Source organism: Girardinichthys multiradiatus, chromosome 7 (genome assembly GCF_021462225.1).
Source record: "Girardinichthys multiradiatus isolate DD_20200921_A chromosome 7, DD_fGirMul_XY1, whole genome shotgun sequence".
Lineage (NCBI taxonomy): Eukaryota > Metazoa > Chordata > Actinopteri > Cyprinodontiformes > Goodeidae > Girardinichthys > Girardinichthys multiradiatus.
Window position 1 is genome coordinate 35,920,934 of NC_061800.1, and position 17,031 is coordinate 35,937,964.

General features: G+C 39.6%; 1 protein-coding gene across 1 annotated transcript in view; it reads right to left on the minus strand.

The window, feature by feature from the left end:
* Positions 1 to 14,791, minus strand: part of wnt10a (wingless-type MMTV integration site family, member 10a) — a 38,487-nt gene extending 23,696 nt beyond the window's left edge. The window contains exons 1-3 of the mRNA XM_047370902.1: positions 14,374 to 14,791; positions 12,694 to 12,959; positions 1,797 to 2,173 (exon numbers count right to left, since the gene is read on the minus strand). Coding sequence (XP_047226858.1) covers positions 1,797 to 2,173; positions 12,694 to 12,959; positions 14,374 to 14,435 — 705 coding nt within the window. The 5' untranslated portion in view covers positions 14,436 to 14,791. The remainder of the gene's footprint in view (positions 1 to 1,796; positions 2,174 to 12,693; positions 12,960 to 14,373) is intronic.
* Positions 14,792 to 17,031: the final 2,240 nt, after the last annotated feature.

Sequence of the window (17,031 nt, forward strand, 5' to 3'; positions counted from 1 at the left end):
AAACCATTTACCAGTGGTTTTGGCACTGTGAGCAGGTGCCAGGTCGTGCTGAAAAATGAAATCTTCATCTCCATAAAGCTTTTCAGCAGATGGAAGCATGAAGTGCTCCAAAATCTCCTGATAGCTAGCTGCATTGACCCTGCCCTTGATAAAACACAGTGGACCAACACCAGCAGCTGACACGGCACCCCAGACCATCACTGACTGTGGGTACTTGACACTGGACTTCTGGCATTTTGGCATTTCCTTCTCCCCAGTCTTCCTCCAGACTCTGGCACCTTGATTTCTGAATGACATGCAAAATTTGCTTTCATCCGAAAAAAGTACTTTGGACCACTGAGCATCAGTCCAGTGCTGCTTCTCTGTAGCCCAGGTCAGGTGCTTCTGCCGCTGTTTCTGGTTCAAAAGTGGCTTGACCTGGGGAATGCGGCACCTGTAGCCCATTTCCTGCACACGCCTGTGCACGGTGGCTCTAGATGTTTCTACTCCAGACTCAGTCCACTGCTTCCGCAGGTCCCCCAAGGTCTGGAATCGGCCCTTCTCCACAATCTTCCTCAGGGTCCGGTCACCTCTTCTCGTTGTGCAGCGTTTTCTGCCACACTTTTTCCTTCCCACAGACTTCCCACTGAGGTGCCTTGATACAGCACTCTGGGAACAGCCTATTTGTTCAGAAATGTCTTTCTGTGTCTTACCCTCTTGCTTGAGGGTGTCAGTAGTGGCCTTCTGGACAGCAGTCAGGTCGGCAGTCTTACCCATGATTGGGGTTTTGAGTGATGAACCAGGCTGGGAGTTTTAAAGGCCTCAGGAATCTTTTGCAGGTGTTTAGAGTTAACTTGTTGATTCAGATGATTAGGTTCATAGCTCGTTTAGAGACCCTTTTAATGATATGCTAATTTTGTGAGATAGGAATTTTGGGTTTTCATGAGCTGTATGCCAAAATCATCCGTATTAAGACAATAAAAGACCTGAAATATTTCAGTTAGTGTGCAATGAATCTAAAATATATGAATGTTAAATTTTCATCATGACATTATGGAAAATAATTAACTTTATCACAATATGCTAATATTTTGAGAAGGACCTGTACTTCAGTATCATAGCTGTACAACATCTAAATTTTAGGAGATTCTTGTACTGTTTGTTGACAGACGTGTTTAAAGTCTTCTTTTTGTGTATCTCTTTCCCAACACATGTCTGTTGGGTTATCTTTTAATTCTCTGTGTACTTGTAGATCACACTTAGTGTTTCAATACAGCAAAATCAAGGCTGTAGGTCTTGATAGGTGGCTCCTGTTGGATGTGAATAGTGTTTTGTGTTCCTAATAAGACCTGTTTTCTGCACTTCTCGTTGGCTTATAAAATCCGAGATGGATACAACAAAGTGACAAACTGAAGGCCTCAAAACAACAATCCATGAACCAGTGGGTGACATTATGCAGGTCTTATGTACTTTCTTATTAGATGTTGACAAAATATTTGAGGACTAACATCAAACACCATCTTCCAACTTAACAATTGCCTAAAAACTTTCAAAAGAAAGATTTGTTTTAAATTAAAACTGAAAAAAGGAATATAAACACTGCAGTGCTGATGGTTTTCTGAAACTTATTTTTAAAATTCTGTATAGACTGTTTTATGAGCCTCAACTTAATCCTATTTAGTTACAGGTATGATTTCAACAGACGATCCCACTCAATTGAGCGTACTACAACAGACTTTATATAATTATATGTACTGTTTTGCAAAAGCCAAAAGATAAATAACTTCAAGTATGTGATGTTGTGCAGACACACTCACCTGCCTCCCAACTTTATTATTATGCAACCTCATTCTTGCATGGATGTCTCTGTAAGTTTCACGAGAATCCAGGAAGTCCCGTGAGAACTTTTCCCCAAATTCCACATCAGGGCTGCAGCCACCCCACTCCCAGGTGTCCGTCTGCAGTCCGGAGAGGTCAGCAGGGTAGTGCTCCATCACACCGTGAACCATCCCCTTCCCTCTCTGAATGGCCTCCAGCTGTAAGCGGCTAAGCTTGAGCCGAAACGCCTCCTCGTCCCCGCGCCGCTTCTCGTCACAACCGCATGCTTTCAGTTTTCCCATGGAGCAGGCGTTGGCCACAGCGTGCACCACCCCAGCTGCTGCAATTGCATACGCGAAGGCACTCTCTCGAAAACCTGTGTGTACAGGCAAAGTCAAAAGCTCAAGTCAAAAGAAACAAATAATATAATTTTTACAATAAAAAACAAGTTTTAAAGATGCAAAAGACCACAAAAACATATGTTCTAATTAAAAAGATGCTTTCACCTCAAACAGATAATGCCTGGAAAGAAACATCAGCATCAGAGCAACGTAAAATAAAGAAAAAAGGACCATTTACAAAATACAGCGCTTTGCAGACTTGCACATAAACCTTGGTGTATTTTATAGGGATTTTATAGGTTTTTTATGTGATTTTAATGTGATTTTAGGCCAACACAAAGTAGTGCATTATTGTGAAGGGTAAGAAAAATGATACATGCTTTTGGTTTTTGTCTAGTTAAAAGTCTGAAAAAAGTGGTGTACATTTCTATTCAGCACTGTGTTAAGCTCTATCCTTTTTCTCTCAGTCTAACCAGCTTCCCTGGCCCTGTTGAAAAAAAATATCCCCACAGTATGATGCTGCCACTGCTGTGCTTTGCCATGGGGATAGTGTATTTAGCACTTAGTTTTCCACCACATATTGTGTTTAGCATGTGGTCACCTGACCAGAGCATCTTCTTCCACTTTGCTCTTGGCAAAATCAAACTAGCCTTTTTTTCAACATTTACAATTTTCTTTTCAGTTTTTTACAAAGGGCAGATTTTGTGGAGCACACAACTAAGAGTTGCCCTGGCAACAGATTCTCCCACCAGAGTTGGGGATCTATGCAGCTCCTCCAGAGTTACCATAGGCTTTTTGGCTACTTCTCTGATTAATGCTTTTTTTGCTAAGCCTGTCAGTTTAGGCATACAGCCAGTTGAGCCGTACCCTTTGCATTTTAGATGATGGACTAAACAGTGCTCTGTGAGTTAATATAAAATGCATTGTGGTTCATTGTTGCAACATGACAAACGTGGGAAAGTTCAACAGGTGCAAATACTTTTATTAGACACTCTCACACAGTGTAATTAGGGAACTCATCAAGCTACAATAAAGTCAATGTTAGATGTAGATATTCACAAAACCTGCATACATAAATGTAAATATATCAAATAACCCTGGTAAGGACTACGCCCAGTTATTGGAGAGGAGAGTCCGGCCGATAGTCGTACCTCGGCTTCAGGAGGAGCAGTGTGGTTTTCGTCCCGGCCGTGGAACACTGGACCAGCTCTATACACTCTACAGGGTACTCGAGGGTTCATGGGAGTTTGCCCAACCGGTCCACATGTGTTTTGTGGACCTGGAGAAAGCATTGGACTGTGTCCCTCGTGATGCCCAGTGGGGGGTGCTTCAGGAGTATGGAATCGGGGGCCCTTTATTAGGGGCCATCTGGTACCTGTACAAGCGGAGCAGGAGTTTGGTCCGCATTGCCGGCACTAAGTCGGACCTGTTCCCGGTGCATGTTGGACTCCGGCAGGGCTGCCCTTTGTCACCGGTCCTGTTCATAACTTTTATGGACAAGATTTCTAGATGCAGCCAAGGGCCGGAGGGGGTCTGGTTTGGGGACCAGTGGATTTCGTCTGTTCTTTTTGCAGATGACGTGTCCTGCTGGCCCCCTCTAGCCAAGACCTACAGCATGCGCTGTGAAGCGGCTGGGATGAAGATCAGCTCCTCCAAGTCAGAGGCCATGGTTCTCGACCGGAAAAGGGTGGCTTGTCCTCTTCAGGTTGGAGGGGACTTCCTGCCTCAAGTGGAGCAGTTCAAGTATCTCGGGGTTTCGACAGACGGATCGGTGCGACTCCTGCAGTAATGAGGGCGCTGTGCCGGTCCGTTGTGGTGAAGAGAGAGCTAAGCCGAAAGCCGAAGCTCTCAATTTACTGGTCAGTCTACGTTCCTGCCCTCACCTATGGCCAGGAACTTTGGGTCATGACCGAAAAATGAGATCCCGGATAAAAACGCCTGAAATGAGCTTCCTCCGTAGGGTGGCTGGGCCTGGGCACTCCCTTAGAGTCCCTCCAGCCATCCGGGAGGGGCTCGGAGTAGAGCCGCTGCTCCTCCACATCGAGAGGAGTCAGTTGAGGTGGCTCGGGCATCTATACCGGATGCCTCCTGGACGCCTTCCTTGGGAGGTGTTCCAGGCATGTCCCACCGGGAGGAGGCCCAGGGGACGGACCAGGACACGCTGGAGGGACTGTCTTTCGGCTGGCCTGGGAACCCCTTGGGCTCCCCCTGGAGGAGCTGGAGGAGGTATCTGGGGAGAGGGACGTCTGGGTGTCTCTGCTGAGTCTGGTGCCCCCGCGACCCAGTCCCGGATAAGCGGAAGACGACGAGTACGAGTATATCAAATATATCAGGCATGTGTCCGAGAAAATATGAAATTTTAAAGAAAATTGATGACCAAAAAAGAAATCCTCTTTGTCAATCAATTTTACTATTGTTGTAACGAATGAGCTGCTATTTCATCCTTCTTAATTAAGTAGCAAATGGTCATGCTCATGCATGATACTCAATACGTTTTAAATCATCACTTGACAGCTTTGCATTCCAAATGACACATATTACAGATATTGCTTCCCTTTATGAAATGAAGAGACAAGCTTGGGGAAATTCATGGGACAACATCAGCCGGTTCCTAACAGTTAAGTAGTTTCTCCTGGTAGACCTGAAGAACATGAACAAACTGCTACCACTCCCATTCAACAACACAAAAGGCAGTCACAGACAGTGACAAATGATGCTTGTCTTTTTCAGTTTATTCTGCTGCTACACATATACAGTATGTTACCAACTGAGCTATTCACATTTTGTCAAGTTACAACCATACATTTCAGAGTATTTTAGTGAGATTGTATGTGATAGACCAACATAAATTAGTGTAGAATTGTAAAAAAATCATACAAGGTTTTAAAATTTAAACTTGTCTTGTTTATTAGGACTCTATCGCATAAAGGCCCAATAAACTATATTGTAGTGTAGTGGTAGTAACATGGACAAAATATGGAAATGTCAAGGCCTCTGAATGTTTTTAAAACGCACTGTACAAGGTCTGTTTAGAGATGAAGTACACCAACATAAACAGGAAGCTGGGATAGAAATATTTCTGATTTTGATCTATCCCTTTTAATGTTATTTGGAGCTTTTATACAGATCAAACCCACCAGTCAACTTGGTTACTCACTTATTTTTCTGGATGATCTAGTTTGATTATTCCCCTGACTTTCATCTTTTTAAATGTGGTGCTGAAAACTTAATGAAAAATGTACTTGTTTATTCTAGAGAAGCTGCTTACGCCATATTGCGGCTTTTTGCCTTGTAATTGAGCCAAATTGGCTCAGAAGGATCAGGGCAAGAAGAGGCGGTGATTAAATACTTGTATGGATGTAATCACTTTGTTGACTGTATAACTGATTTCACCTGTTCAACTATATACATATTTTTCTCCATGATAGCAGGTAGCAAATATAATGTGTACACTTCTACTTTATCTGGACTGTAATTTGTAAGAGCAGTATTACTTTAAACATTCCTTACATGCACATACAATACATGTATTCATTCGCCCCATGACAAAGAAATCAATATTCATTTGTGGAGTAATTGGGGGTGAAGTAAGGCAGAAGAACTTGTGTTTGTCCCATCTGTGGTGTTTGTAAAAGCGGCCCCAGTGGCTGCCACTTGCAGCTTTAGAAAATAGTGTGGATTAGAATGGAAACTTGTAAAGCGAACATGAAAAGAAACCACTCAGGAGTTTACAGCACAGCAGTTTGAAAGGGGGAAATGATCCAAGCTGCTTGTTGGAGTCATATAAAAAAACTTTTAACTTGCCTTTTTAGCACTATTTGAGGTTACTTCCTTCTTTATACACCAGTCAGAAAACTTAAAACTGCTTTGTTTTTGAGAGATTATGGTGTAATGTTTGACGCAGTTGCTGCCGTACTGAAATTCTTTGCTCAGCATATATTGCCTAATGATGAACACATAAAAACTCAAAGACAGCCTTATAATAAATAAATGAGAGTCATTCTCACAGAAATGGCACAGTTACAAAACATTTAAAAATGTTGTATACTCAGAGTATTTAAATCCAATCTCATAAACGCTCCTAAAAAAATAAGTATTTTACTTGTCTACTGAAAGCAAATAATGCAAATCTGAATGACACCCTGTATGTCAACAGTTACAACTGCAACAAGCAAAAGACCAATACAGAAAAAAATGTGTCTTAAAAAATTGGGCTACAATGTTATCCGGAACATAGCCCAGTACATTATAATGCCTAAATTTCAATCAGAAATGACCAAAGATCTTTCTGGGATGTATATAAAACTTTCACCTGAAATGTTTTTTTTTTGTGTATTAAAAAGAAGTGGCAATCACCAAAATTTGCACACTGTCAATATAAGCATGTGCTGATGTAATAATGGTAAAACGATATTTGCCGCTTCACACAACACTATAAAGCTATGTTCCGATGCTTTGCTGTAGATCTACCTCTAGGATTTTTTTTTACATAGATGTTTCTGCAATATTGGCCGCAAAAAAGAGCCCCTCTTTAAGCCCCACAGCTGTCCTAAGGAGGCCTTCACAGAAATTATGTATTAACATTCCTGTGAAAAACTTTGGCTCCTACAGATTTCTTGGGTTTTTAAATCTTTGTCCTGCTTAAATCTTTAAACATTTTTAATACACAAGTAAACAAAAATTTAGCTTTCAAATGATGATTTCATTTATTCAAATATAAAAAAGCAATACAAAGCCATAACTGAAAATATAATTGCAATACCACTGGCAAAACCACATTTTTGGTTCAGTTTTACCCACTAAATTCAGCCATGACTACTGCCATGACTATAGAATACAGAAATCATTTAGACAGAACCTGTCTGACAAAAGACTTTAAAAGCTACACATAATGCCTCGATCTAAAATCATGGACACCTCACCAGACTGGAAATGGTTACAAAGCACTTTCTAAGGCTTTGGGACTACAGCAAACCACAGTTAGAGCCATTCAATGGTAACAGTGGCGAACTTTCTAGTAGTAGGAGTGGCTTGTCTACCAAAATTACTCCAAGAGTACATCAACAACTCATCCAAGGGCTTCCAAAAACCAGAACATCTAAACCACTGTAAGACTAATTGTTCTCAGTTAACGTAAATGCTCATGATTTAACAAGAAGAATGAGGCTATGCAAAAATGGCAGCTACGTGAGAGGTAAAAAACAATACTGACCAAAAGAACACAAAGGATATTTGCCAGAAAACATACCAAGACTTATAATAGACTTATAAAAATATTTTGTGGACCAACAAGACAAAAGTGGAAGTTTGTGGAAGGTGTGCAACCCGTTACATCTGCTGCAAATCTAATACAGTATTACAATAAAATAACATGATAATAAAATAACACCTATCAACATGGAGGTGGTGGTGTTATGATCTGGAGCTGCTTTGCTGCTTCAGATCTGGCAAAAATTGCAATTAGCTGTTGGAACCATGAATTCTTCTGTCTTATGGATATCCTGAAGGACAATGTTCATGACCTTAGGCTCAGAGACACTTGGTTTGGACAGTAAGACGATGATTCAAAGCACACCAGCACATTGACCTCTTGATGGCTCAAACCACTACAATAAAATAAAGGTTATGGAGTGGTCTAGTGAATGTCTGGACTCCAGTCCAATTCAGTTCAAGCTTGAAATATCTAATTGCAAAGAACTGCTTTTTCACAAAGTGGCAGGTTGGTTTGAATACCTTTTCCCCTTAATAATTAAAAGCATTATTTGAAAACATTTTTTGGTTTTATCAAGTATTTTTCTGTATCGATAAGAAACCTTTTGAAACATTTTTGAAAACAACAAAAAAACTAAAACAGATGGAATCTATAAGGTGCAAATACTTTTTAACAGGAATGTATACTGAGAATAAATTACACACACGTGGATTTAATTTACTAAATGGGTGGCTTCAGAAGACACTGAATTTTATTTTGGGGTATCAGAGTACACAAATACATGCCACACTTTTCTGATTTTTAATTATAATTTTGGAGATTTTCTTTTTCTTTCTCAATTATACATTACTTTGTATTGGTCTTTAACAAAAAAATCCAAATAAAATACACAGAGGCTACAATGTGACAAAATGTGAAAAATGTTAAGGGGTAGGAATATTGTTGCAAAGCACTGAACATGATGACACTGGTTTCATAAACCCATGGGCTGTAATGCTGGTTGGTTGGTTGTTTTAGAGTATCGCACTGATCACACACTCTTCATATCTAATCGGCAAATCTATTCTGTTCAGCTCTCATACCACCCTGGTCGTTACATAAAACACATTAATGCGAGAGGAAGGTTTCTTAGGCCCAGCTTGAAAGCATTTTTTTAAATGGGCTTATTTTATAGCTCTGAACCATTAAAGCCACAGAACCAAGTTGACAAGTAGGTATGAAGTCGGGGGCAGCAACTACATTGCTACAATCAAACCTACAGCACAGCTAAAACTTCACTGCCAACTTTATGAGGCTAAGAGCACGTCCTGTCGGGACATGGCCCGTTTGATCAGTTTATGTGCGATGGCTCAAAGATGTTTTAGAGAGGGGCCATATCACAGAACCTTAAGTACCTCTCACAAAACACTTGCTAGTCAGGCCTGAGACAACCTTTTCCTGGTGTGAATTAGGTAAGGAGCAAGGTGGCATGAGGGTTTGAAGTCTACCTACTGCTTTTAGGCCTCTGAATTACCAAGGGAGGCACTTGCAGAGACAACCTGGTGGGTAGCTGTGAAATAGAAAGAGGTAACAGTAGAACCCCCGCTCTAACCAATGAAGTTGCTGGCAATTCCTGGCTTTGACTGACCACTTCGCAGATGTAAGCTAATGTTGTCAAAGGGCAGGCCTTTAATTAAATAGCTTGACATATTTTATTGTTACATTTTTCTTTTCATGATCTAAATTGATATTTGTCCTTAAAAGATTGATATTCTTTTATTAGAGGATGTACATTCACTCTTAAACAGAATTTGGCTATGTGCTGGTTAATGCCGATAGATTTCTGATTTTCAGAAGGCAAGAAGGTTAGCAGGCATTGTCACTAAAGACAGTGTAAAGCATGACGTAGATCACATCTTGAGTGTTGTGTTAAAAATATAGGTTGGAAATGATCTTGTGTCATATTGCAAGCCACAGGAAAGTTTGATCTTCTACACCTAAAATCCAAAATGAGTTATTTATCATGTTTATAAAGCAAAAACTGTCATCTGATTTACTGATGGTTACATTTTTTAACAGGTGAATTAATGATAAAAGTGATCTTTTCTTATTATTTGTTATTATAAGAAAGAATACTCTAACTTAAACTCTTATATACATAATTTAACCAAGGAATTCCCCATCTACCACCTCCAACCTAACAATTTGACCTGTATAAGGTGGGAGAGGAGAGATGGCACTTAGGCACACCTCCCTACATAGAAATCCTGTTTTAGCTCCTGTCCAGCTCTGCTCTGGACTCCTCCACACAGGGCCCTGGAAGACTTGGGAAAAAATCAATCTAACAAATAATTCACCGGCTGCGGCACGCCCGGCTGAACTGATGGCAGAGGAAGTGGCAAAATGAATTAAAGTTTCAAAGAAACTGTCACTTTGTGTTACAGAAACCAACTAAACAGGTTTATGCGTTTGCCTCCGAGAGTTGGGAAAGTGCTGAGAGCAAATTCACAAGTACTCGCTCTGGCAAGAGAAGTAAAAGCATTAGGAGCAGGCCCAGTGACAGATAAGGAGAGGCGAAATGAAAGAAAGAATGACAGAGTGTGATGGACCGATTTTCCTACTTCTGTTGATCCATGTCTTGCCTGGGTTCCTCCTTAGCCTAGTTTTAAATGCAAGCTGAGTAAGAATAAGCATGAGCCAAGAAAATTCACAAGAGACCATCAGCAGAGATCTGTGGCATAGCCTGAGGATCCAACAGCTTCTGATGTAGCAAAATTAGACATCTAAATTGTTTATATTATGCTATCCAATGACAGATCTTGCTTTTAAAAACTATTAAAAAAGGTATTAAACATAAATAAAAATAAAGGTATTAAGTTGGCATACTCAATCTATGCATGTAAGACAGTCAGATCTATTTCTACAGGCAGTTTTGCTGAAAAGAGTACCACATCCCATCTAGTCTGTAAACATGTTTCACTGAAAGCACCGCCACTCTACAGTAGCTGCACACAATAATGGCTGCAGCATGTTAAATTGTATCCATTTTTCAGCTTCTGTGGAGGGGACCGTATCAACATGCAACAGATGAATCATCTTATTTAAAGAGGTTGTTTATGTCAGTGGTTTGGAGTTTCTGCACCCGAGGCAAACCAGGGATGCCAGACAACTAGCAACTGCCTCCTAATAATGACAAACAGCCTTTGATTGAGTCAGTTATGAGGGAAAGTAAGGCCAGAGATGCGTAAGCATACAGGGTAGTGAAAAAGTTTATTTTCAATAATAGAACCAATATATTAAAACTAAGCCTGGAACTCTAAACATTTGCACAAATGCTAGAGATCAAATATACACAGTGCCTTCCTAATGTAGACCTAGTCCTTAAACGTTTTTGCATTTTTTCAAGATACAGCCACAAACTTCAGCGCATTTTAGTAGGAGGTTATGTAATACACCAACCCAAAGTGTACAATTTTGAATTGAAAGAAAAGTGGTGTATGGTTTCGAATAAAAATCTGAGAAATAACATCTAACAGCTACTGGGAGGAAGGATCTGCAGAAACACTCTTTTGTGCACCTAAGATGCAGCAGTCCAATTCTGCAACAGTTTCAGGGGTGGGAGACAATGTCCAAAGGTGATGTTATTTTTGCTAGAGTCCTTCTGTCTCCCACAACCCGCACTAGCTCAAGGGGGCATCCTAGGACAGAGCTGGCTTTCCTGATGAGCTTATCTAACCACTTCCTCTCAGTTGTAGAGAAGCTGCTGCTCCAACATATCAACAGCACTACATTTTGCTGCATTTCCAACTGCAAGAGTAGCGCAAGTTAAGTCAGATTGGAATTTTCAAGTCTTGCCACACTTACTTCAGTCAAGACTTTAACTGGAGCACTTTAACAAATGAATATGCTTTGATCTGAACCATTCCATTGTAGCCCTGATTGTATGCTAAATGTGATTATGCTGTTGGAATGTTTTTTTTTCCATGACTGGCCTGTTTTTAGCTCCATCAACCCAATCAACCATGATCAGCTTTCTTGTGCACGCTTAAGAAATGCACCCCCCTCAGCATTATGCTGCCATTACCATGTTTCATTGTGGGAAGGGTGTGTTCAGGGTGATGTGCAGTTTTAGTTTTATGGCACACAGAGGAATTTTGCATGTGGGCCATAAAGTTAAAGTTTGATCTCATCTGACCAGAGCCTGTCCTACTCCACATGGTCACAAGTTTTAAATGAGAATTCTTCTGCCATTGATATATATGACTTTTCTGCCACTTCAAAAGTTTGTGCCTGTTATTGTTGATTGTTGTATAAATACTTTTGGAAAGATATGTATAAACGGCAAAATGATCTGACATACATATTAAATTATTAACAGAAATATTTTTAAATAAAATTTTCCTTCCTTGAGAGTAAAACCAATGCTAAATCATTTTCCTTAAGTGTATTTCACAAGCTCTGTGTTATTTAAATGCTAAGTAATATGGTCCTTCTGGATTATTGATGATATTGTCAATTACATTTCACCAAATAGGTAGTTCTAAAGTTCATTTTTTTCATTTTGTTTTGCACTTCCCATATGCTGAATAGAATATTTTAATTATAAGATAATAAAAAAACCACTGAAAGCAAACTAAACCCCAAACTCAAACGTTTAGCCACATGTTCCAACTACCCAGGTGCTTCTACTAAGAAATTGATGCCTTTTCCAGTCAATGACATAGGATGAGACCATCCGAAGGCTTCTCAGCTTGAAATATCCCCTTTCATCCTTTGTGGCAAATTCGAAAAGCTCTAAGCACAACAAAGCACTGGAGAAAACCGATCTGCAGGAGGTTTGGTAGTCTGAAGTTGACTAGTTTCTTTTGAAATGATCTCCTCCTTTGTGTGGTTTATTGAGGAGCAATAGTAATGTGGTTAGGAACGTCTGTTGGTGACTGGAGATGACCTGACCACTGGACGGCATCTTTCAAGGCGGCATTGATGAAAATGGAAAATCATCTCTTGGTGTAGTTTTCTGAAGCTTTGAACAATAATATTAACCGTTCTTTGGGATCTTTTGTATCTCTGTGCCGGCTAATCTCACTGTAAGCCCATGCTTTAAAGGTAGTTCATTGAAGTCTGTTTGAGGAGGAAACCACAAGCCAATTAAAATCCAAATTTATACCTGGCAGTCTGTGTTGAGCGTTGAACTCTGAAGCCGACAACTGCTTCATCTTTCATGCATTTAGACAGCAAATCAGCAGTTAATTGCTATAAAAAAATAAAAATGACTGCTTTTCCCAATTCTAAGAGTTTTTATTAATGAGATGCAAACAGTAAACAGGAAGGGCAAAAATCTTAGAAGGATGCAGTAAAACTGACCTCTTTTAAAGACTATGCTGTCATAGGGTATTTTGTTTCTTGTCTCCAGACTGGAGCAGTTCCAACGGTGCCCTCTGAACTGGTGCTGGCACTCGTGGATGGCGATCTGGATCCCCTGGATTGCCGAAGCCGTCACGTCTGGATTACGCATGCACACCTCCAGCTGGCGTCTTGTCAGCCCGGGTAGTGTCAGACAAACCGTGTTGGCATTCAGGATGGGTTCGATGTTGGGGAGCTTAAGACCTAAGATCTCATTGGATTCCACCCTGTGAGAAGCATAAAGTCGGGGGTTATTAGCGGGACGAATCTATGGCTCAAACCTTTTGCCTCTGCTCTGCAAGGTTTTGTTAGTCACTAAAGTCTAGTTAAGACCACCAAGTCTCCTTGAATGTGACCCCAATATTCAGTTCACACAGAAACACAAAGATGTCCAAAGCTGACAGGTCTCCAATGTGGCAGAGTCCTGTAAAGTTTAAAAAAATACACAAATAGTCTGAGTTAATGGTTACAAAACCAGCTACAGATGTGTCCGTTTTTAAAGCACTTTCAACGCTGTTCGTTTTTTTCTTGTCGTTTCAATTTGATTTTTTCTTTTTCTTCTTCAGATAATCAATTTTTAGGAATATTGAGGTTGTTAAATGTAATAATAATACATCATAAAATATCATTTATATTACTGTAAACAGTCTGAAATTAAATAAAAAGAGATGGCTTTTGGGAATTCTTGTCATAATCTGTTAATTTCGTCCTAATATGTATTGATACACAGTATGTACGCTGTGAATCTATATTGGATGATTCACAAATACCGCTTTAATTACACAGTGGAAAGCCCCTGCCATGTTGCCTCATAAATCAGATCTGGAAATATTATTTAACAAACTCTTTCCTATTAACGGTACAGTAATTTTCAGCTCAGAGAAGTTTGTGTTGCAGATCAATCATGTGAACCAACATACAGCCGACGGCAGTTTCAGTTCTTTCCAACGCCACACACAATCAGTAAAAGCAGCGAGAAGGAAAAGCCTGGCAGCTGAAACATCTGAAATGTGTCCTGCTTTTTCTTTCATCACCAGTACGCTTCAGTCACAGGCAGTGTGTGCCTCAGTTCGCCTCAGTCTGATAAACATTCAGTGACGAGCATCTGTAACTCTTGGCAAACACACATCAACCACTGCTCAAGCACACCTTAACATGCAAACACTCTGGAGCAAGTCAGAGTGCACAGTTGCTTTTACACACCAAGACACTTTGCACGCCACTTCTGTGCAGTTTCTACCGCATGTGGAACTTTCTTGTTCATATGTTACCTGGAGAGGACATGCGTGGTGATGCAAAAGTTTAAACTGGATGTGCTTCCAGATACAGTTGCTACCTGTTGGGATTTCGGCAGAAAGATTGGAGCAACTGCCTTAGTGGGCAAATAATAAACTTATGTTTTAAAAACGATTTTAGTGCGGCGTTTACATTCATGAATGAGATAGGCACCAGCTCCCCCGTGACCCACTATGGAATAAGCGGTAGAAAATGACTGACTGACTGAATGACTTTTATATTAAGTTGCAAACTACTTACTGAACGTATTTAATCAATATTTTATTGAAAATTGGCCTATAAAATTTTTAAATAAAAAGATAACATCGTTAAATAAAAAAAGAAATCCCTCTATATTTAACTCACCTTTTATCCAGCAAACAGATAACCACCAAGACGCACGTCAGTCTGAGCAATGACTGTTCCATGTTTGCGCTATTTTTTTTTAAAGTTGTTTAAAAGTTGCAAAAATTATAGGAGATTTCACTTCAAACTCGTTCCAGTATATTTATCCCTAAGTTTAGGGATGAATAAGCCAAAGTCACTTCCGTCTAAAAGTTTTCGCTGGACTTGACAGCTCCGACAGCCCTGCGTCCAGATGTGCCAGCCTCATTCAAGAAAAAAAGTTTAATCAAGACAGAGAGAGATGGTTGCTACAAGTTTGAGGAAAAGTCCGTTCTTTGGCTCTCGAATACATCCGCGCTCATGCCGGTGTCTCCGCCAGCGAGGAGTTTCATTGAAAGAACGTCCGAGATTAGATTAGACAGGCGGCTTCTTACCTATAGGCTTCCCTAAATGAAGTCTGGTTGAGTAGTGATGTTTAGTCCTCTAAACTCCTGCTCTTAGCGCTCTGCCGGCCCACTTTTCTGCGTCACTCGGGGAGTAGGAGAGCGTCGAGGGAGGTCAAGTGCCTCGTTAAAACAAGATAGAGATCCTGCGAGATAAGGACACCAAAAACACTTAGCCTGCGCCCTCTGTGAAGCAGAGCAGTTATAAATTCACTGGAGGCGCGATGATGCTGAGGATGATGAAGCAAAGAGGTGAAAACCTATTTTAGGTGTTTGGAGATTTCTGTTTTGGTAATAATGATTATGAAGTTCACTATAAAGCCGAGTAGGTATAAAAGTTAGACCTGTCAGCAGTTTTTATCTACTTAGGTTTTGAGAACTGGTGATGCACAGAGCGCATTATAATAATGAAAGCATTCTATCAGCTATATTATGGGGTATACTGGCACAGGGATGTAAAAACAGGAAATAATTATGTTTATGTTTAATACTTAATAAAAGCAAATCACTTTGCTGTAATTTTGTGTTTAAATGTGACATAATTTACAAAGAGTAGGAAAGATACACATTATTGCCAAAAGTATTTGTCTGTCTACTTTTACTTACATGAACTTTGATGACATCCTATTCCTAATCTATAAGGTCTAATTTGATGATGGATCCACCATTGCCAGCAATAGCTACTTTAACTATTCTGTAAAACTTCTTCATCAAGGTTTGTGTGGAGTGCGTTCATAATTAGATGGAAAAACCAGAACTGCAGCCTCTGCTCTAATTTATTCCAAAGGTGTTCAAGACGGTTGAGGTCAGGACTCTGTGCAGGTCAGTCACGTTTCTCTGCATCAAACTTTACACACCTGCAGCCATGGAAAGGATTGTAACACCATAATTCATTGATTTGGTGTTGGGATCCAATACTTTTGGCAATATAGTGTATGAAAGCAGCTGCGCTTCTAGAATTTATGTGTACCTGGGCGAGCGCCCCCCACACCCCTTCCTTCTGCTGAAAACATAAACTTTTTATAACATGACTTATCAGATCCATTGAGAATTGAAAAAAATATTGATCTCTTTATGTTAGAGATTTAGGCCTTTAAACATACAGTTATTTTTGCATAGAGATGTGGTCTGAAATGCCCAACCCACAGAGACAGAGAGTGGACAGCTAATGACGGCGCTGCTATTCGTGACATGAACGTCCAGGAGTGATTTTGATGTTTATAGATAAGTGAACAACGCCCTATTTCAGACATTTACGCATGTACTAATCTTAATCCTTTTAAAGCCTGATTTCCTTGTAACGTTTAAAGTTATTGTAATGATCTTTGCACTGTTTTTCTAGAAAAATGTGTGCGTTAGGAAAAAAACAAAACAAAGTTGGACATATTAATAAATGTAAATGTAATACGAAAGTTTATCCTCTTAAAATCTGGCCTATGGTTATTATAAATAGAATTATTGTCATTAATTACCATTACAAAAGTTAAATAATACATTAAAAACTGGGTTTATAGATAGCTTGGATATAAGGGCCCTCTGAGAACCCTTTGAATTCGTTATAATTTACCTTCTTCAGACATGCAAATAAGAAAAGATATAGATGATTTGTATGTCTTAGCATATTAGTGAAAGATAAACATACATGAATAAACATACAGGGTGTGATGTAGATAATCTACAGGCCTAACATATCTTTTCAGTGTATTTGGTCTCAATTACTAATCATTACATATTATACACTATTGGTCAAATGTTTTAGATACACTTTCTCATTAATGTTTTTCTTCATTTTCATGACTATTTACATTGTATGGATTCTCACTATGTAGTTGGTTGTTAAATATAAACATGAAACTCACTTACAGAAAGTGGTTCCCTTCAGTTTTTTAAATTTGTTCCGATAGTTGAAACAGTTTATGGCCCAGCACTGTGTTCCTGAAGTCCTTGTCTCTCTTCTCACATCCTGAGATTTAGTCATTGTTGACAAACCAAGTCATCACATTAAAATGGCGCAAAAATACACATGATAACAGACCCCTTTCTGTATGTCTATGGCCCAACCTGGTCAGAACCCTGATTTTTCAACTTGCAAGGTTCTGGCATTTATCAAATTTATTATTCACGTTTGTTTAGATACACATGACTTCATATCAGGAAAATTATGAGCCATAAAACTATTTAAATATTTATGGTGGACTATTACTTTTAAGTTCAGTCCATTTACTTTTACAAGTTC